Below are 22676 nucleotides of genomic sequence, written 5' to 3' on the forward strand. Positions count from 1 at the left end.
TGGAGTTAGGAAGAAAGAGAAATCAGAAGAAGACAATCAACCATTCCTTTTTTAGGAGCTTGTGTACGAGATGATTCTTTACATCATTTCAGTGTTCCAGCTACAGCTTAGGCTAATGATCACAGCACTGGGGTTGTTTACCTGTTGAATACAAATGCTGCCTGGGTATGCACTAATATGGCAAAATGGGTTACTGAATCCCAGTACTGTATGTAAAAGGATCTTCTGTCCTTCCATTTTTGTCTTTATTTTATTATAAAAACATTTTCAACATAGAGTGGGATTGTTTTTTGACACCTTACTTGACATTTTTTTATTGTTAATGTTTTAATGAGGGGCAGTGGTCATTTTAAGTAAGACAAGCAAATAAATAAAAGGGAAAATGGTTCTGAAAAGTTTAAATGCTGGTCAGAGCTCTCTCCACACTCCTCACTCAGTCATTATCCCATTCCTCCTCTAAAGATCACTAAAGCAAAGAGACCTCCTCTAAATCATAAGTGGAAAAGGTGAATTTGTGAGTCATTATTACAGATCGTAATGAAAATCAAATTAACTAGTGATGTTTTGCAAGCAACAATCTCATTATTACTGCACAGTTTTTTAGATGTCAGCTAGCTAAATGTCAGCTTCTTGTTTTGCTTGCCAGTAAATATAGTGAGCTTTATTCATACAGATTCCCTCTTTCTGTAAAATGCCTCTGTACAGCACTGAGAAACTGTGTACTAGAAATTTTGACTTTCCACACCAGAGTGCTGACATGTTAGACTGTAGTATGCCTTAAAATGTGCATCATGCCAGACAAAATGGATGTAACTAAGTCTGAATCTGCAATTCAAGGATTCTCTTTTACTGTACATCTGTTTATGCTGTGTTTCATGTCGTACCTCTTTTGGTGGGGAAGGGACAAAATCATAGGGCTTTGCTTTTGATGGACTGGCTGTTACCATCCAAGTAGTTACTCTGATGAGAGAGCAGAATTATTGAAGCTGTAGTGATTGGAGGACAACAATCTGCTCCAAGTCTGTGGAGTTACATTAACTGAGGAGTATTAAATATGATAACTGAGCCATCAGAATCATAAAGTACCCTGAAAAGACACTTAGAAAATGGCAGCAAGGCTTAAAACTTTAAAAATTTCTGAAATTTTTCATACAGTGAATCAAGAGTGTGTGTGCTTATGAGTGGGTTTCCATTTGTGTAGTACGAGAGGTCTGCCACTCTCAGTTTGGCCTTCAGTAGTTATTGCAAAGTACTGATCTTAACATCAGCCTCTCAGTAAGGAACTGGTGATGTCTAATTGTCATCACTGTTTAGTGGAAATAAATTTATATTGCCCACTAGACATGATTTTGAAGGATTAAGTAAACTTTTCTTTTTTTCAGGCTATAAGACCCTTTTAAAAGGAATTTCAGGGAAGTTCAGCAGTGGAGAACTTGTTGCAATTATGGGCCCCTCAGGAGCTGGGAAGTCAACACTCATGAACATTCTGGCAGGATACAGGTCAGTAACATGAAAGCCTCAAGTAAGGATCAAGGTTGATGACTCCTTGGAGTAAAGAACAGAAGAAATCTTAGCCAGTGTTTATAGAAAATAAATATTCCACAGATTCTCTATTTGATTCTTACTGCTTATATTATTTTTTCTATTTTTCCTGTTGTGGTCACTTATGATTTATCTGTTAACAAGTTGGATCCAGAAATAGGAAATAATTTGAAGTCTAGAACACCAAAAAAATTCTCGCTCCAACTTTGTAGAGAATCTGATTCAGTGTCTTATATTTGTCATATTTTAAATTCAAATCTTACAAATGTCTGAAAAAAGAAGACCCTTTTTAATGAATGCATTCACAGTGTTGATGTCTTCTAGACCAAAGTGCAATGGGTTAAGGACTGTAGTTCATCATCCTCAATCTCCTATTGTATGGCTAAGTACAGGTTTTCTCTGTGTTGTTGTCAGTAGTGCATAAGGAACAAGATAGAGAAACCTAACCAACAGCTGCATATTTTTTCAGACATTTGTGTAAGACAGTATGCATTTTGTATTGAATTAAAATCATCAGCAAAATTGCATGAAGCCTCTTATGAAAGAGAACATAATTACAAAATAATTTCATTTCTATCCACTGTGTCAGTTTTATTCCACACTGGACAATAATTTCCTAGGACTGCCACGTAATGAGGACCATGACATAACAGAGGAAAGCAAGATTCATGTGTGGTTGTTTTGTTTATTCATTATAGAGAGACAGGAATGAAAGGAGAAATTCTCATCAATGGGCAGCCTCGTGACCTACGCTCCTTTCGCAAAGTCTCCTGCTACATCATGCAAGATGACATGCTCCTTCCTCATCTGACTGTCCAAGAAGCTATGATGGTGAACTTTGTTTTTAGCTGTAATTTATTTGTGTGGGAGAAAGTGGAAAATCTTTATTTGTGTATTGCATGTATTCTTACTTCTAGCAATGCCATTTACTATTAGCTCTATTTGATCCTGCTCAGTGAGAGTATGTGGACTTTGATAATGACTTGAATTCTTCTTCTGCTTTATTGCTTTCATTTTGTGATGAGCATTATGATTTAGAAGAAAATCTAAGGCTGTACTAAATAGTCTTCCCAAAGAATGAAGCCTGCAATTCCATACAGAATGAGTCTTTATGGGAACCATTGCATTTCTTGGGTGGTGGTCAAGTATTTGCTTTCCTTTTCTCTCCATCTTCCATGTTCTGACTGTAAAGTTTCTATTTTGACTTTAAACATGGTCTCTCTGCTAGTTAACTCTTACTTGACTTTAATAAATGAATTGTATAAAATCTTTTTGAGTTCTTCAAAGGAAAACAGCAAAAATAGAATAATCCTACGATTACAGGCAGCATTAATCTTCTTGATGCTTATCATAGCATCAAGAGGTTTACTAATTGCCACATAGACTAATCAGTCTAGAAAGGCCTGTTGCTCAGCTTGAGAAACAGGGTGATTTTTCTCAGATTGTTATCAAAGTAAGTCTAAGGTTGCTCATACTGTATATCAGCATCAGTTCACAAATTTCAAGGTCAAAGAAATAACTATAGTCTTGGCTGTGCTTTATGTGGCTGATTTCCTGTAGAGACACTCCTCTGTGAGGAATTTTTCCTGTTTTGTTTGTTTGAATGTTGTAGTTAGAATCCCATAGGATCACTTTTGTAGAAATGGACCCAAGTGATACTTTCTGTCTAAATTAATTAATCAAAGCTCTGACAAAAATAATTTCTTAACAGTTTAATTTCTTCTCATAAAGGCTAATCAGGAAGTTTTGGGAAGCTACCTCTTAGGACAGCTGTGACATCTTTCATAAGATTATTTATTTCTGTACCCATTTGTTTATCTCCTGAAGAACAACCATTTTTTTGTTATCCTTGTGATATAGGTGAAGCACAGATAATCTGTGCTTTGAGCACTGCCTGTGAAGTTAGCAGCTATGCAAAAACACGATTCTTCAATCTTCTTCTGATCTTCCTTTAACTTGCAAAACTGACTTTCTTTCTAAGGTGATTTTTGTTGGATGCTGGAGTATTTAAGTCAGGTTGTTCTCATGCACAGGCATATGTGATACTTGCGATTTGGACATTATAGTTCAGTCTAAATTGAATAAAGAGGTCATTGAAATTGTACATTGGGATGTTTTGCTTGAGACATCCACTATAATTTATGGTCAAGCATCAGACCAGTTCATAACCAGATTCTTTTGTATTTTGTACTCCAGGTATCTGCTCATCTGAAACTTCAAGAGAAAGATGAAGGCAGGAAAGAAATGGTATGTGTACTCACTATCAAACTGAGAATTTTGGGGGATGGTAAAGTAGTGTGTGAAGTGAGCACTCCTAAACTGATACCCTTAATCTAAAACTGAATTGCGTTGGACTTAAAATAATGGAATAAATCAGAACCTCAAAGTTAACAGGTATCATTATGTGTGAAGACATGGTACAGATTGCATAAAAGTTGTTTTCAGTATGCCTGATTCTGATAATGAGTAGATAATTGCAAAAAAATGTATCAAAATGAATTCATAGGTTTTGTAGGATTCCTTTTGATGTTACTTAACATGTAGATTTTTTCATATGCATATCTGATGGCTCAGGTATTCTCATGACCTGGGGTACTGGTCAACGCTTAGCTCAATGTGAGCCAGCAGTGTGCCCAGGTGGCCAAGAAGGCCAATGGCATCCTGGCTTGTAACAGGAATGGTGCTGCCAGCAGGAACAGGGAGGTGATCATCCTTCAGTACTCAGCCCTGGTGCGGCGGCACCTCAAGTGCTGTGTTCAGTTTTGTGAACCTCACTACAAGGAAGAAGACATGGAGGCCCTGAAGTGTGTCCAGAGAAGGGCAATGGAGCTGAGAGGTCTGGAGCACAAGTTTTCTGAGGAGCAGCTGAGGGAACTGGGATTGTTCAGTCTACAGAAGAGGAGGCCCAGGGAAGACTATATCTCTCTCTTCAACCACCTGAGAGGGGGTTGTAATGAGGAGAAAATCAGCCTCTTCTCCCAAGTAACTAGCAATAGGACTAGAAGGAATGGCCTCAGGTTGCACCAGGGGAGATTCAGGTTGGGTGTTAGGAAATACTTCTCTGAGAGAGTGGTCAGGTGCGGGAATGGGCTGCCCGGGGAGGTGGTGGAGTCACCGACCCTGGAGGTGTTCAGGAAATGTTTAGATGTTGTACTGAAGGTTATGGTTTACTGGGAAATATTGGTGGTAGGTGGATGGTTGGACTGGTCAATCTTGGAGGTCTTTTCCAACCTTGGTGATTCTATGATTCTCTGTGATTTTGTGTGTGGTGACATAAGTCAGTCATGTCTGGCAACAGTGAGCGAAGGCCTTTGTTCACTTGAATGCTTCAAGGGAGTTGAAGTGTTCAACAAGAAAGTGTTCATTTTTCCAAAGGTTAATGAAAAATTCAAGAGTTCTTGCAACTACTGCAGAAATTTCTGTGCCCATGTTTGAAAGTTTTGATCATTGTAGCTGTGCTGGTGAGCAGAAAGGATGGGTTTTGAAATCATGTTGCTCAGATAGGCAAGATCGTGCAGTTGCAGTTAAGGTAGAGGCTTATTTGAAGGTATTTGAAGCTTTTTTAAGTGTCCAAAGTTTGGATAAGTAGGAAGCTAGGCTAAAACATGCATGTGTCTTTTTGAAAACACCAGGAATTAGTTACAGGGTTTACACTTGCATGTTTGGTGTGCTGTCTTGCTTCTGGCTGTTGCTGTCTGAGTGAGAGAAAAGCCGTGGTATATTTTTGCCTGTGAAGACCTATAACCTACCTGAACCTGCACTGTGTGCTCCTCTCACTTATCTGACTATGACAGTTCCTCCTGATTATTTGATCTTACACAGCACTGTGTTTTTAAAGAAAATGTTTTGGAGGTGTTCGACTAGTCATAAGGGCTGCTGGCATGTTAGCTTATGAGGCAGCGTTCTCACCTGACTTTGGTTACCTCAGTTATACTTCAAAGAGCTGGAAATGTACCCCGTCTCCCCATTTATTCTGCACTTTAAAAATCTGGGCCTCTACGTACCCAAGAATACTCAGAGCTCAGGTGTCTGTCTCTGTTTGAGTGGCGTTACCAGAGCATGCTGAAGCATATGGGAGGAACACTTCTGTGCTGCACAGTGTGTTTCAAAACAGTGCATACCTGGGGAGGATTACGCCTGCAGCTAAAAATAAAAGAAAAAATAATGGCGCTGTTGAAAATAAAGGTGGTTTGCATTGCTGAGAGACTCATTAAACGTGAAACTGTAGCTCAGTGAGCATTTGGAAATGTTTTTACTGGCCTCAAGCTATGTTTCAGTCCAGTGTAAAACAACACCAAGCAAGGAGATGTTGCATAATCGCTGTCTCATACACTGCCTTTTCAAGGTAAAAACCTCTGCTATTTGGGAGTTGGTGTGAGTGCTAATGGGGATTATGTGATAACACGGTCCTACTGCTAAACTTAAAATCTACTTTCCAAGAAGACTGGCAGCTCCTTTTATCTGTGTATGTTACTCTGGATAAGTATTTCCTGTAAAATTCAAGTTCTAATCTTTCCTTGGCTTTTCAGAGTTGGTTATTTTTTTTTGTTTGGGTTTTTTTTTCCCCCATAAATAGAAAAGGTCATGTTTTCATTCTGGTGTATTTTGTGCTCCCAAAACCGTACACTTAACAGGTGAATTTAGGAATAGTTTAGGCAGCTGGAAAAAGCCATGTAACAGAACTCAAATGAAACAAAAGTCTGAAGAACGAAGAAGGCGATGAGTATGCACATTGGAAAGGTGTGGCCTGATGTTTCAGGAACATTAGATGCTTCCTACTCTTCCTCACATTCCAGTCTGTTTTAGAGTCATAGAATGACCTGGGTTGAAAAGTACCACAATGAACATCTAGTTTCACTTCCCCCTGCCATGGGCAGGGTCACCAACCACGAGACCAGGCTGCCCAGAGCCACATCCAGCCTGGCCTTGAATGCCTCCAGGGATGGGGCATCCACAGCCTGCTTAGGCAACCTGTTCCAGTGTGTCACCACTCTCTGAGATAAAAACTTCCTCCTAATATCTAACCTAAACCTCCCCTGTCTTATTTTAAAACCGTTTCCCCTTGTCCTACCACTGTCCACCCTCATAAACAGTCATATCTCCTCCTGTTTATACACTCCCTTCATGTGCTAGAAGATCACAGTGAGGTCTCCCTGGAACCTTCTACAAGCTAAACAAGCCCAGTTCCCTCAACCTTTCTAATTCGATTTATTCTTGCACATCTGATTGAGACCTGAACTTGACTTTTTGGACTTACCTACTCCAGAGGAGTATCTTATTCTAGTAAAAGATGCCTCTGGCCTTAGCTGGCATGTGGATCGTAAGATCCACATGCAGAAGGAGAACGGGAAACTACTTCTGATCCATCTGGGGAAAAGTAAATCCTTTGCCTACAATATGAAAATGGTATCTTCAGGGATACAGAAGCAATTTCCATTGCTACCTGCTATCCATATTTATTTCCTAATTAATTGGAACATTCTAAAGCTCTTCAATCTCAGAGAATCTGTGAAATTCAGAAAAAACTCCAGACAGGTAGGTGAATCAACATATTGGTTAGAATAGCTTTGGTTGACTCAAATATATTTTTCTTAATATGATAAATGCACATTTTTAATTGGAAAAATGTATTTGTTCAGAAACAACTGTTATTTCACTTGTACTTTGAAAGTCTTAATTTGTTTGCCCTTTGCTAAGTTAGGCCAAGCAAGTTCTTCTGTAATTATGAACAGAAATTTGAGGAAAAGACTGTGTTGTATGCATTTGCACAACTCTTGTTAAAAGGGCACTCATTTTAGTATTACTAGCCTGTGCTGGAATAAATCATTGATTTTATTATTATAAATTGGTAAATGTTGGTCAGAGTTAAATTGTATGAATTTATGCACTTGTGTTAACAAGATTACAGATGCCTGTTTAAAACAGCCAGGGACAAGTGAAAGATCTCCAGTGAAGTTTCTGGTTTGTTTCTGAAGTTTCTGGTTGGTTTAGCACGTGTTGCCCATGTTCCATAGTACCTTCCCTAAGAATTAAGGATAGGGGTAGTTGGGCTCTTCTCTCAGAATGGGAGCTGGTTGGTAGTTGGTTTATTGGAGTCATATTTCTTGAGTTCAGACATTTTAATGTCTGTGTTTTTACTGACGCCAAAGTGTTGCTTTCCTTATATAGAGCTACAAGTCTGGATCTGCAATCACTGAGATAGAAAAATTCACAGCAGCTGGGATTGTTCTCCTCTGTTCTAAAGACTCTGGGACAAACTGCATTTCCTGAGGCAGTGTCTTGAGGAACTCCCAAACATCTGAGAATACATGATAGCTCAGTTGGCTCTCAGAGAATGAAAACACTTAGAATCTGTGGCCACCCTTTAAAGAGTGGACTTGAAAGAACAGATATGAGAACAGCTGAAGCCTCTTTAGAAACTACTCATTTGTGTTATATAGTTCTCCATACTCTTGAAAGCCTAGAAGTTCGTATAAAAGAAGCTTGTTGGTTTTGCTGTGTAGTAAGTGTTCACAAAAAACACTGCCAAGATCTTTTGATATTTTGAGGGTGACGGAGCGCTAGAACAGGCTGCCCAGGGAGGTGGTGGAGTCTCCTTCTCTGGAGATGTTCAAGACCTTCCTGGATGCCCACCTGTGGACCTGCTATAGGGAACCTGCTTTGGCAGGGGAGTTGGACTCGATGATCTTTGGAGGTCCCTTCCAACCCCTACAATTCTGTGATTCTGTGATATATGCACCATATCCAAGGAACACTATGGAAGGTCTGGTTATCACAAGAATGGCTTTCTACTGAGACAAAAAATGCATTACAGACAAGTAGAATTTTGGTCAAAATGTTTGGTGCTAGGTTAAGCCCCACTGAATCTAATAAATGTTTAATCCTTTCTACATTATATGGAAATAGTCTTTGATATAGAGGTAGTGAAACAAAGTCATACTTTAACTTACTTTCTCCATGAAAATTGGTACTATAGTAAAGAAGCTCTTTTCTGCTAAGATATTTAAATGATTTGCATTGTTGTGTTTCCTGTAGGTGAAGGAAATATTGACAGCCCTTGGTTTGCTAACCTGTGCCAATACAAGGACTGGGAGTCTATCTGGAGGCCAGAGAAAGCGTCTTGCCATTGCTTTGGAGCTGGTGAACAATCCTCCTGTTATGTTTTTTGATGAACCAACCAGGTACTTCAGGGGCAAAAATTAAGGTTGCTCACATGATAGCACAGTGCTGCAGAACAGCTATTCACATCTAAGTAATTGGAAAAGGCTCATGTTGTATTGCATTGAAGTGCTGAATAATGTCTCAGTACTTTCATTTGAGTACTTAGTGCCTTGGCTCACTTCTACAAACATGAGACCATGGGTCAATAAGTAATATTTAAAGAAGACATGAACTGAAATAAGAAAAGAGAGGATATTGTTTTCAGATTGTATCACGTGAGCTTTCTTCTTCAAGCAAAAATATAAGCTTGAATATAAGTATTTTGAAGATTAACTTTTTATAACAAGTGTAGCATATTTTGGATCAAATTCTGTGATCAATTTAGGAGGAAGCTGGGAGGGCCATGAATATGTATCTATTCATTAAAGTTAGGCACATTTAAATCTGTAGTTCTGAAATGCAGAAATCCCTTAAGGCAGTTTTCAGAATACTGCTATTTTTCATTCTTGGGCATGTTTCCAACTTAATTAAAAGACTGAAGGAGAAATACAAGCGTAAGGTTGGCATATGATAAAATTAAACTGTTAAAGAGAAAATTTCTAGGAAGATAATAGCCAGATACCAAAGTATCAAATACGTGTGCTAGTTCTGAGGGGTGTGTATGGATCTATGGATAACAGACTTCTTTCCTCTCATTCAGCGGCTTGGATAGCGCATCATGTTTTCAAGTTGTCTCTCTGATGAAAGCTTTAGCCCAGGGTGGCCGGTCCATCATCTGCACAATTCATCAGCCCAGTGCTAAACTCTTTGAGTTGTTTGATCAGGTATAATTCTCACTCTTTTTACATGGTTTAGGAAGGCTATACTTTCCAAGCTACATTCTCTCAGTAAAAAGATGAACTCTATGGTTCCAAATCAAATACATAAATAAATTGGAGTAAAAAATATGTTTTATTATGTTTTCTTTTTCTTTTTCTTTTTTTTTTTTTCTCTGCCTGTTTTCATTTTCCATTCCTGTTTAAGTGCAATATTTTTAAAGAATCTGGCTGGTATGTTTGTAAAATTGTGATTATCACAGTTAAGAATTGTATACCTTCACTTACTACTGTTCCTGGGCACAGTGCTGTCAGTAAAGTAAATGAGAAGTAATTTTTAAGAGCAGGAGAGCTTTATTGCAGATATCTGTGGTGTTATTACTAGTACACATTCTTATCTTAGTTACACAGGTGTAAATTCAGAAGTGTTTATTGATGATGGTAAGAATTGAAATGAAGTCAACTGGAGATCTTTTCTCCAACCTAACAACAAGATGTGAACCATGTGCTTTTAGATTAGATTTTAGATTTAAATTTACCTGAATCTTTTTAGGATATCTAAATCAGAGACAAGAGAAAACTTACTACACCATGGGTGAACAAACTCTTGCAAGAATACCAGTCTGGCAAGCTGGGGGTTATTTAATGCCAGCAGTACAGCAAAAAGTGAGGATAATCAAGCTGTTTCCTGTTGCTGTGCTGTTCTGCTTCTTCTGTTCCTACATTCACCAGCCTCGTCTCCCAACAAAAAGATCCATAATATATGGAAATTAGATGGCTTGGTTATGCAGTTTCTTATCTGATTTCAAATGTGTCTAAGGCTTGAATTAGTCTGTTTCTGAGTTAATGTGCTTTAAGTCCTGGAGGGAATGTTTGCAGAATTCACATCTCAAGCATTTCATCTTTCATTAGTTGTTATTCCATACAAAGATAGTTCCAAATGGTGACAGATCTTCCAGATATATTTCTCTGACTGGGCCTACAAGAGTATGTTGTGTTCATGGTTTGCTGTCATACAGTTAGGATGTTCAAATATTATTACATTATTTCATGTTGTGATTCTCTTTTCTTTGCCTTGTATTTCAGCTCTATGTTTTAAGTCAAGGTCAATGTATTTACCGGGGAAAAGTATTAAACCTTGTCCCTTACTTAAGAGATTTGGGTTTGAATTGTCCAACCTATCACAATCCTGCAGATTTTGGTAAGGAAAATTTGAATAATTTGTTTTGTGTTTGGCTAGCACTTTCAGGATAAGGGGAATCATGGTGCAGTTTGTACTTTTGTACATGTATACATATGTTTCTGTGTACATATATGTACCAAAACTGGAATTAAAATCAATTGGATTATTTCTAAGCAATTTGAATGCCATCTGGTGGTCGAATTTAGTGACTGTTTCTCTCTGATAGAAGTGCAGGTTCATGAAATAAAAGGTTAAACATATCATTTTGTATTTCATAGTAATTTAATCACAATGATTTTTCAAAGTGACTCCAATATTCTAGTATTTTGGATTTGTTTGTTTTTCTGTTTTGTTTGGGTTTTTTTTTTGTTTTTCATGAACAATACCATAGTACCATACAGCTGATAGAATTGAGATTTTTCTTTTGTTCTTAATTCCAAAAATGAACTAAAGACCACAAAATAGGCATTTGTCACTTTTGATTACCAATACTGTTTCATATTTACTACTTTTCACCTAAAACGGTTCATGTAACTATGAAGATCAGGTGAATTTTCTGAAGATGTATAGAAAAATGCACTTAAATTATGTATATATACACGTGAATTTAGATTAGAGCCCTTTTAAAAACAAACTCCTACAACTATTAATGCTACGGAATCAAGGAAACCTAGTAATAAGGCCTGTAACTAACCCATAGTATAAACCAGTAACTCATCTTCTGATTTATGTAGTTATGGAAGTAGCATCTGGTGAATATGGAGACCAGAACAGCCGACTGGTAAGGGCAGTACGGGAGAGGATTTGTGACACAGACTACAAGAGAGATGTTGGTGGTGAGAATGAGTTGAATCCCTTTCTCTGGCACCGGCCCTCTGAAGAGGTATTTCGTATGTCACAAGTAATGGGTATGGCTTGAGGTTGGAGAGGGAGGAAGAGAATTTAAAATCCTCAGTCAATTGAGGAGTTTTTGGGCACATTCAGCTGACGATAATGGGGTTTTGTGAAAGAAAACTAAGCAAGACACTGCAAAGAAAGGAGTTTATTCTTTCATGTGTTTCCGCAGGATTCCTCCTCCACAGAAGGCTGCCACAGCTTCTCCGCCAGCTGCCTAACCCAATTTTGTATCCTCTTCAAAAGAACTTTTCTCACCATCATGAGGGATTCAGTAAGTCTGCTTTGATAGTACCTTTGGAGCCTAAAGGTTTATTCAGTTAGTTGTAAGACATTATAAATATGCTTTAAGAGTCTTGTCCACAGCCCATGCATGAAGATTGACAATGAATTTTGAAGTAAAGACGCTTCTCTTTCAATATTGCTATTAATTGTACCACCTTAATTGTGAACAGCAGTTTTCTTCAGTAGAATTCAAACGCATTTGGGCTACAAACCTAAAGCTGAAATTTTCTCTGTGCTGGCAAGTTACTTATGCAAATATTTATCTTTTTAAAAAGTGATAATGATGGTGTACTGGTATGCCAGAAAATTATTGTCTCTTCAGACTATTCAAGGTGGCAGAGATACAATTTCAGTGTAATGTAAAGTTAATGCTTAAAATCTTTCTTTTTGCTCCTGAAACATAAAACCAATAAATCAAAACTTGCTTATGTGAAAAGGAAATACTTGTTTCCATACACTTACAATACAGTAAGTATCAAAATGAAACTCTTCATTCACAGGGGAAAAAAAAAAAACTATTTTTCACCTTTTTCTGAAAATAAATTCCTTCAAAGTTCCCAGGGCTGCAGTTTTCTTGTAAGTTTATTAAATGTTTTGCAGAGATAGTTTGCATTAGCAAAATATAAAGGGACATTTTTTTAAACTCAGAAAAGTCTTTCTTATCTTGAAGTAGCTGAATTGTTTGTGAATTTGAGAGATAGGAGTATATACACTTGTGATCGATGCTCCTGCTTTGAAAGGTCCTCTAGATATGAGTGTCCCTCTACTAACAGGCACAAGTTAAGGAGATGAGCTTCCTCAAAAGTAGACTTTATGTTAAAACTTGTCCAAGGGACTCCTCAGTGTGAAGTGTCCTTGTCCAAGTGGTTTTCTCAGTGACAGATTTGCAATCTGATAAATCTGAGGAAGGATTGTTTGCTGCTTTTTCTGTTTTGGAGGGTTTTCAGTGCTTCACATGAGAGGAGAAAAGACAGCATAGACACTAATGCACACATTAATTAGATATACCTGTCTTTAAGAAAGGGGAAAGCCATAAAATGTATCATGCATGAGGTAGTTAGAAACCCAAAAGTGCTTGAGCCAGATGGAGCTCAGCATGAGCAAATTACTCTTGCAACAGAGTAAGCTGAGTTTCACTGAGCTCCAGATGCTGTGACTGTGCTGCACTTGCCCCACACCTAGGGAAGTAGCTCTTTAGGACAAAATAGTTTACAGTATAGACATGTACACAGAACTAAAGGCTGGGAAGAAATCTACTGGGACTCTGTGTCCAGGCCTCCACTGTCAGATAACAAGTGTTGCATCTTTTTTAGAAAGAGAAACACTATATTGACTGTTATAGTAAAAGCAAGCAGCTGTTTTCCATAATATGGTAGTTGGGAAGATATGCCAGAACCATGCTGTCACAGTGGTTAGGAAGCGTCTTGTTTCCAGACCATATGTGTTATGTTGAGAGTGGTGAGGTGCTGACACAGGATTCCCAGAGAGGTTGTGGATGCTCCGGCCCTGCAGATATTCAAGACAAGGTTGGATGGGGCCCTGGGCAGTCTGACCTACTATCAGATCTGGAGGTTGGTGACACTACCACAGACAGGGGTTGGAACTTGATGATCATTGGGATCCATTCCAACCCAAGCCACTCTGATTCTGTGATTCTGTGCCCGTTGGTTGTGTTACCAGTGCGTTTATTTGTCATCTCTCATTATTGTCCCTTGCTGTTGTTTTATATTATAGTGCATTTATCATTAAAAGGTCAGTGAGGTTGTTGAATGTTGTCTTTCTGTAATGTGTGCTAGTTTGCACATCACCAAATACTCAGTCCAAAATACACTGACGTGTTCACATGGGAGATGTGTTAAAAAACAAAGCATACATGCAGCTTCATGTCAGCTAGTCAGTGGAATGTCTCTGTGGAGAGCGTATCTCCAAGGTGTACAAACCCTAACCATTGATCATAGAAACTTCTCCTCATCTCGATCTAGGGGAAACTGTGGCTTATTTTAGGATACTTAGATAGAGAAACAGTGTTGTTTTTAACAATTATTGCAGGTTTTCCATACTTTTCTTTATTCATCCATGTCACTTGTAGAACTACTGTCTTGCCGAGAAGCCACAAAAGGCTTATGTATGCCTGATTAAGTTCATTTGGTCTATACAAAGCAAACAAACAAACAAAACTCTTTTCTTCCTCCCTTGTCTTACCACTTTTATCTGCTCAGGGACGTCTGTCTTATAGTGAGAAAGTCTCCTGGTGCATGAGGGAAAATTGCTACATGACACTGTCTGACAATAGGATTTCAGGTTGCAACATTTACAATTTCTGCTTTTGTTTATTGGAAGAAATTATCTGGACTAATAGCCTGGGGTCTGATTCACACTAGAAAGTTCATTAATGTAAGTTTTCCTTAGCTGAGACCCAATTTCCTAGTAGAAAGTGAACATTCCTATATTTGTTCTTCTGGACATAATTATTATTTTTCTGCATGCTGTATATCTGATTTCAGTCATATTTCCGTTGTTTTTGAACTCAGACTTTCTGATCAGAAATACTTCTGTTTCCTTGCTTATAGGTCCTAACACATTTGCGTATCACCTCTCACATTGGAATCGGTCTGCTTATTGGCTTGCTCTACTTAGGCATTGGCAATGAAGCTAAGAAGGTTCTCAGCAATTCTGGCTTCCTCTTTTTTTCCATGTTGTTTCTTATGTTTGCTGCACTCATGCCAACCGTCCTTACATGTGAGTACCAGTCATATTCTTAAAATAAAGAACAAGGAGATTGCAACAAGTTGGAAGGGCAGTGTATCTATTTCATGTACCATGACATTTGATTGTGCTTCCAATTCTAAGACAGGCTTTAGGGTAAAGCTTGTTCTCACTAACTGCTGTGTAGAAGCTAACAGGGACAGACTTCTCTCCACAGTTCTGCAAGTAGTTCTCAACTCTCACAGTCTATTATTACAATCTTGGACTGGAATTACTCCTTTTCCTAACGTGCCAGTGTATCTCTGCTTTGTTAAGATATAAATTTTTTTAATCTTAGAAAAACTATGCTAATTTCCCTAGGACTTCTAAGTCATGACTGCTGCGTGAAATCAGTATAGTCATGTGATATCTGAAACAAACTGTTCCTTACTTCTTCTGGGAGCACTGTTACTTCGGATTTGCCTTTGTGCCAAAAGGAATAACCAGGTCCTTTAGGCTTTGAAATTCTTTTTATTTTAAAAAGCCTCTTAGAGGAGAGTTGAAATCATTTGAGTAACCCAGTGCATATTCTCAACAGTAAGCAATTCTCAGGGTAAACTTCTCACATTTCATTATAAATCTTGAAATTACTGCTGGTCTGTCAAAGGTATTTGAGATCCAGTCCCCCTGTCGGACTACAGCAGTTAAGTATTATGTTGTTATTATGTAATATTATTAGATTTGTTACTCTGTGGAAGAATATTATACACTGACAACCTGCCTACCTTTATTTGTATTTTCTGTAGTTCCTCTTGAGATGGGAGTGTTTCTTAGAGAGCACCTGAACTACTGGTACAGCCTGAAAGCCTACTATCTTGCCAAAACAATGGCTGATGTTCCTTTTCAGGTATATGTGCTACTCTTCAGTGAAATAAGAACCATCTTAAACTCATGGCAAGTGCACTTGCTGAGAAGATCAGTAACAATATTTTATCTGAGTGATGAAGAAACTTAGCCTCAGGTTCAGATAAAAAGCATCTTGATAATAGTATGCCCTCATCTGACGTAGTATTGTTTTAATTAAAAAATTACCATTTTTGCTGTTATGTAAAGAGAAATTGAAACAGGATGTAAGTGTGTGGGATTTGTTGTCTAAAACACAGTAGCATGATAGATATTATGGCTTGTGGCAGATTAATTCGTTTTTCTCAGCTGAACACCATGTGTGTCATGTAACATGTAAAGACTGAGAGCTATGGATTAACTAGGTCTCCCTATGTTTTTATCTTATTCAGAATAAAAGTGAACGTTAGGCTTCAACAGACTAACTACAAGTATATCTCCTTGCAGATCATGTTTCCTGTAGCTTATTGCAGCATCGTGTACTGGATGACTTCACAGCCGTCTGATGCACTCCGATTTGTCCTCTTTGCAGCCTTGGGAACCATGACATCCCTGGTGGCACAGTCACTGGGTCTTCTCATAGGAGCAGCCTCTACATCTCTCCAGGTACAGATGGCATTTGGTGATTTCACAATCTCCTAGATATCTCCTAGAACTGATTGCTTACTGTGAATGTTGTTGTGTCCCAAGATATGTGTTAAAAGAAGATAAGCAAAAAGTTCTCTTTGCCTGATATAGCTACTTGATGCTTCTTGCTACCAGATCTGAATGGGCTGTGCCTGCTTGAGCGGATTGTCTTTTGGTATTTACCCCTGGCTGAGGAGGACTGATGCATATACAGAATGCAGGTTGGCCATGGAGATCAGCAGCTCAGGATGGGGTTCTTCCACACGCATGCAAGGTTGCAGGTGGAAGGGTAGAAAAAAGATTGACCAGACATTAAACTTCTGCAGAAGGAGGGCAAGAAGCAGCTGTTGGCGTGACTGCTAGGCTGGAAGCTAGCCATGTAACTCCATTTTCTTCCTGGCACAGATTGATGAAGCGATAATTCACAACAGAAATGTTCTGTGGTGCCTGTTTCAACATGTTACATTGATACTAATATGCAGTGATAGTGTGAAGTTTTCTGAAGTGGAAATCTTGCTTTACTCTGTACCATTCTGTGGAAATGAGCAAAACCCTTTTCTACCTCTGTTCTTCTGCTTTCACCAGAGGTACCTGTATGACCCTTTGCCCTAGAGGAGATGTAAAGAGGAGAGGCTGTAAATAGGCCAATACCTGTCTTCCTCAACAAAGCCATTCAATTGGAAATCATTTTTACCACCTTCATCAAATTTTAGAACCAGTTGAAACTGCTTTGTGCGTGGGATTAATGAGAAGGAGGGCTGTGTATCTGCTGATCTGTCAAACAGTGAGGAAGAGGGGTCACTTACACTATCAAAGGAATCCTAGTGTACATCTTGCTCTGTAAATTTCGTGGTGGGTTTAAGTCCTTCAAAGGATGGATCCTGAAGCAGCAATGTAGGAACAAGTTTTAGGAAGATGAGAAGACCCATTTTCCTCTACTAAATGTTAACTTGCCTCTAAGGAAATTTGTCCAAAAAATTCAGTAATTGGCATTTGAAACTCTAACTATTTAATGAAGTAGCATTCAAGTCGAATGGTAGAACTCTTCACTGCCTCAGAGAGTAGAATTTCACTGTCTGTTTGGTTTGGCACAAAAACCAGGATTTTTGTTAGAGAAGTGCTATTTGACAATCTGGTTTCCTAACTTGAAATCTGGACATCAGATGAAAGAGCAAGTTAATTTTTATTTTTTTCTCTGTCTGACAAGAATCTTCCTATTCCTTCTCTTCCCAGGTAGCCACTTTTGTGGGTCCGGTTACTGCCATTCCAGTGCTTCTGTTTTCTGGTTTTTTTGTCAGCTTTGATACCATCCCAACATACCTCCAGTGGATGTCCTACATTTCCTATGTCAGGTACTTCTAGGGAGTCCATTAATTTCCCTTTTTAGAAAAGCTACTTACATGATCGTTTGGTTGTTTTGGACACCAAGAAGGCTGTGTTCAAAAGATATTCTTTTGAAGTATAGACATATATATAATGTAATATATATAATGTAAATGAATGCCACATTACCTCACTTCATTTTATTTTGTTTTTACTGTGAAGTAAACAGGAATATTTGGTATGGATCCTTGGCCACAAGTCTGTTAAGTACTTGTGGAAGGACTCTGGATTGCACAGCATCCAAATCTCCTTGGACTTTGTGATATAAAGGCGGTATACCCAAAATTGTTGAGAAACTATTGTCAGCACCACATTTCAGAAGAAAATTATGTATAAGTCACTGCTGTATCCTAGGTAGCCTTGTTGGACAAAGCATTGTTTTCTTTAAATTTTGCAGTAGCAAAGAGGCATAGGATTTTTGTCATCGCTAATCTGAATTCTTCACTCAAGAGTTTATAGGCATAGGCATGTTGCATCCTATCTATGTCAGTCACGCTCTACTTGAGACAGTTATCTTATGGTCTGATTGTCATCAGGAAACCTCTGGAGGCAGCAGACTAGTCTGGACTGGACACCTAAATATTTATGGCTAAAATTAAATGGTGAATTCCCATGATGATTATGAAAAGGTTTTCTTCGAAATCAGATGAAGTGATTAGGAAGTGGATGTTGCAGAAGGAGCTGAAGTGCATCTTAATAAGAAGTGTTTTGACTATCATTTTGTATATGGTTTGTGTATGTGTAGGCCCCTTTAGTATGAAAATAGGTTTCTAGGTGGTACCCACTTTGCTCACTCCCCTCTCCTCACCCTGCCCATACTGCAGTATTACTAAGAAAACTCAAACTGAATATGCTTTCATTTGTCTAATGATGTCTTACACAAAGACCCATCATTGATAAAGAGACTGCACCCCCTGAATTAGTTAAGCTAGAATTCGGGATGAGGCCTTAAGTCATCGTCCAGCCTGCCTAGGGTTTCCTGCAGCTGAAGGTAGCTATCATATGCATGGGAACTGTGATAACTTATCTGCTCATAGAGTAAAATCTTAAGTGCGCCTGGTTTCAGGGGAAACATGGGAACTGTGCAATATTAATTAGCGAAACTGTGGTACTTGTAAGGAAAAAGAAGAAACATTCTAGATTGATATTAGTTTTAATATATTTCTGACTTCAGACCATACTTGTATCCCCGTTGCTTAGTTTAAAAATTGAATTAATTATATCACTCTTAAAAGGAGAGTCTGAATATGAGCTGAAGTTTACCTGCTTTCTATTTTAACATTCTCCTTTTTGAGAAGTCGCATATAAATTACCAGTGGCATGTCATTTGCTTTATTGCAATAAGGATAGAATTTACCTTGGGACAAACATCAGAACAGTAACAAACTCATCAGTGTTTCCATCCAAGCTCTTATAGAGAGTATATTTCAATGGGAGCACTTCTAAACAGATCATCAACATTTTACATTATGATCCTCTCTTCTTCTTTCCAGATACGGGTTCGAAGGAGTTATTCTCTCAATCTATGGACTGGATCGAGAAGATCTGCATTGTGATAAAGATGATACTTGCCATTTTCAAAAATCAGAGGCCATTCTGAGAGAACTGGATGTAGAAAATGCCAAACTCTACCTGGACTTCATTGTTCTTGGAATTTTCTTCTTCTCTCTGCGTCTAATTGCCTATTTTGTTCTCAGATACAAAATCCGGGCAGAGAGGTAGAGGAAAAACAACCAAAATGATGCAGTAGGAAGATCTTTAGACATGCAGTAGAGGGCAGTTGACATTGTCTCACTGTGGCAGGCCCGTCTCCAGTGCCCAGCTAGATGCTGTTATGACCTAGCCCATAGAGAACCACACTGGGATAGAAGACATATAGTGTTACGTCAATCAGTCCAGTTGGGTTGGGTCATGTTTTCATTACACTTTCTAGCTTTAACCAGGAAGAAGAAATAGAAGGGAATTTTACAACACAGAATTTCAATACTGAGACAGTGTAACTGTAATTGAAAAAAAAAAAACAACTGGTTGCAGGAAATTTCTTTCTGAAAACCAATTATGCGATAAGGTAATTCAAGTCCTGGTAGCCAGAATAGTATAATGTCATCTGTAGGTGACAAGATAATGAAATGCAAAATGAGAAATGCAAAGAAAATAGGATTATCTCATCTTTTTAAATTCGAGAGTTTCATTGTCGTGGTTTTCTATGTATTATTTTGCAGTTGTTTTCCATGGCATTACCCCTACTGGCCAAAAATCTGTAACTGTAATAATAAGGAAAAGGCATCTTTTTGATATGGGTACTTTTTAAAAACAGAAAAAGAAAAGTCTAAGATGATTCAAGTCATTATTTTTGTTTCTGTTTAAATGTAGAATTCTGGTGCTTTACTTGTCGAGCTGGTCTCATATCTGAAAATTGTCATGATAGGAGGACAGGGCAGATTCTGAGTCTGCGCTAAGTCTGTGATCCATATTTGGAAGCAGCAATAGATAGCACAGACATGTTCAAGCTACTGCTGAATGATTGAAAATACATTCTTTTGCAGTGTCTTTTAAATCCTAAAGATTTGTTATCTTGAAAATACTGATACTGCTCCTTATCTGTTTGATCTACCTCCTGTGAATGAAAAGATCAAAGCGCTCCAAAGCTCATTTTTTCTTATATTATGAAAGCAGAATCTGTCCCTAAAGTCTAAGAGATCATCTGATGGAGTCCAAGACCTATCTATAGTTCAGAGCTTGGAATACTGTGTTAAACCACTTGCGACTGCCTTGTATGTCAGTGTTTGAAATGCCAGTTAAAAATGACTTGTAGGAGTCTGTTCAGAGGATGCAAAGGGCTTTGTAACACTGCAGGCCAAACAGTTTGGTTTGCATCCAAAAGTCTACGTAAGTGAAATGAAAATTAACAGCAAATTGATCTAAACACCTATGAAACTATTGCAAGAGGCATGCATTTGTTTTATATATCTCACCTTTGTAAACTTGTTGGGGAATTCTGACACTAAGTTGTTACAAATTTTGTTACTGATTTTCATGGGTATAGATTGGCAACCCAAAATGATAGCATGGCACTCATGCCCGTGTTGGACACCCTGATGAAATTCTTTGTGAATTCCAGTACCTTCTGCAGTTATTGTCCATTTACCTAAGAGTCATAGATATCTGAGTCAGAACTACACATTCTACAAATGCATTATTCCTAACAGGGTGCTGAAGTCTTATAGACTGGAAGCAGCTCAGTGACAGCAAACCACTCAGGAGCTCAGTAATTCATAATGGTAGAGTAGATGAAGACCTTGTTCATCTGCTCATCATCAATTACAGTTCACAGACTATGTTTGAGGACTTCACAGCTACATCTTTACTGGTTAACTAAATAATGCTAGAATCTGATCTCTGGCCTTTAGGCCAGTTTGCACAATCTGCTGTCTTGTTAATCCTCAAACAACTGGGTCTTCTAGGAACAATCTCTGCCCTATGCTAACTTCAAATGCTTTCTGAAAAACCTTGGGTTGTGCTGGGCGACAACTCTACCATTCATTTCTCAGTGAAGACAGTTTGTTAGTTTTCCTTACCCATGCCCAGACTATCTTTAATTTACTGGTGCAGACACAGACTGTGTATACCTATTAAAATCAGCATACTTGAGTTAAGCCAGTGTTCCAGAAGGCTGAAGGCTTTTCACGCATTTTAGGAATGGTAGCTGAACATTCCCTGGAAGTAAGGTTGGCCTGTGAAAGCAAGGTTAATCTTTACTTTAAAAGAAAAAAAAAAAATCCTTGTACAATCTGCATGGTTTTTTTGCTGGTTTTTTGTTGTTGTTGTTGTTGTTGTTTTGTTTTGTTTTTTTTTTTCTTTTCTTAAAATATCCCTGAAGCTAGTAGAGCTTTTGTACAGCTCCACAGCATTTCCAGGCATGCTAACAAGAAGATACATGTTTACCTGGCTGTTAGCTACGAGAAAGTAAGAACTTTGGCTGCTCTAAATAATACTCAGAACTGTGAACAGTTATTAAACAAGTCACAAGCTGAAATTCCTTGGTACAGCCTACTTTGATTATCTTAAGACTCTCAGAATATTTTTGTAAGTATTTCAGGCAGTTACTGTTTGCAAACAGATAAAAAACAGGATTTGCCAGATGACTGTTTTGTTACACACCGATGGTCTTGCTGTGGGCTAGCTGAGTATGAATGAATGACATCCACATCATTAAATCAGGTCAGGGTTTAAGTTTTGTGTTTACCAATACCATTTACCAAACAGCACACTGAAGATCACCTGCAGTTTATCAAATGAAATAACCTTGCTGATAAAACTGATATTTCTACACTTAGATGAGGGCGATGCTGTCTTCTCCTGTCTAACCTTATTTAGTAATATGGGCACCTTGAACACTGTCTTGTCTGTGTGTGCTTGTTCCTCTGTTGGTAGATTTTATTTTAGCTCTTTAGTCTGCAGTATATCCTTCTGCACTGTAATGATATATTGTATGATGGTAGCCAAAAATCTGATCCTCTGTGGGTGTTCCTAAGAAAATAGATGCTCCAGAATATTTCTGTCACTCCTTTTATTAGCTGTGCTTCTTCCCAGCCATCTGCTGGCAGAATTTAGCTGAAAGTTACTATTCTGAGCAACACTTTCAGGCTGTAGTATTCCAATAAAGAAATAAATGAATTCTCTTGAAGCCAGCTCTACCCACAGATGAGATAATCATTCTTTCCTGCCTTGGTGCTAAAATTAACTAATGACATCCCTTGATGTTACTGTGGGACAGAAGTATTTGAAGTGCATCCCAATTGTATGTTCTTAAGCTGTAAAGTCTTTTAACACAGATTCTGTTTGGCCTTTCTATTGTTTTGCAGAAATAAGCTCTAACAGGCTAGGATAAAATGCATTCCTGTGTTAGTGAACTGAGCAAACACTTTGCCAACCTCTGGGGGCTTCATGCTGAAAAAAAAAGATGAGGCCAGCAAGAAACGAAACACTTCAAAAAGTCTATTTTTATAACTATGTATAAATAGCCATAAACATGTTGAAATCAGTGCTATTATTACCATTCAGACATGTTGCAATCCATTTAAAAATTGCACAAGGCACAAATGTTTTTAAATGGTCTCTTGTAGACTAGACCTATGATTGCTGTTGTGATTACTAGAAGTCTTTAGCGTTCTGTTGGCTTCCTTGTTTCATTTTTG

At 38.2% G+C, this 22676-nt stretch overlaps 1 protein-coding gene across 1 annotated transcript in view; it reads left to right on the plus strand.

Moving 5' to 3' along the window:
- The window catches only part of ABCG1 (ATP binding cassette subfamily G member 1), a 53502-nt gene extending 34027 nt beyond the window's left edge, over positions 1–19475 (plus strand). Inside the window, exons 3-15 of the mRNA XM_042810971.1 lie at positions 1383–1500; positions 2241–2373; positions 3739–3789; positions 8578–8723; positions 9404–9527; positions 10605–10719; positions 11436–11584; positions 11768–11869; positions 14451–14619; positions 15372–15472; positions 15916–16074; positions 17329–17447; positions 18972–19475. Coding sequence (XP_042666905.1) covers positions 1383–1500; positions 2241–2373; positions 3739–3789; positions 8578–8723; positions 9404–9527; positions 10605–10719; positions 11436–11584; positions 11768–11869; positions 14451–14619; positions 15372–15472; positions 15916–16074; positions 17329–17447; positions 18972–19200 — 1715 coding nt within the window. The 3' untranslated portion in view covers positions 19201–19475. The remainder of the gene's footprint in view (positions 1–1382; positions 1501–2240; positions 2374–3738; positions 3790–8577; positions 8724–9403; positions 9528–10604; positions 10720–11435; positions 11585–11767; positions 11870–14450; positions 14620–15371; positions 15473–15915; positions 16075–17328; positions 17448–18971) is intronic.
- Positions 19476–22676: the final 3201 nt, after the last annotated feature.

The sequence above is a fragment of the Centrocercus urophasianus genome, unplaced genomic scaffold, assembly GCF_019232065.1.
Source record: "Centrocercus urophasianus isolate 14NV4802_14NV808 unplaced genomic scaffold, USGS_Curo_1.0 seq_12, whole genome shotgun sequence".
NCBI lineage: Eukaryota > Metazoa > Chordata > Aves > Galliformes > Phasianidae > Centrocercus > Centrocercus urophasianus.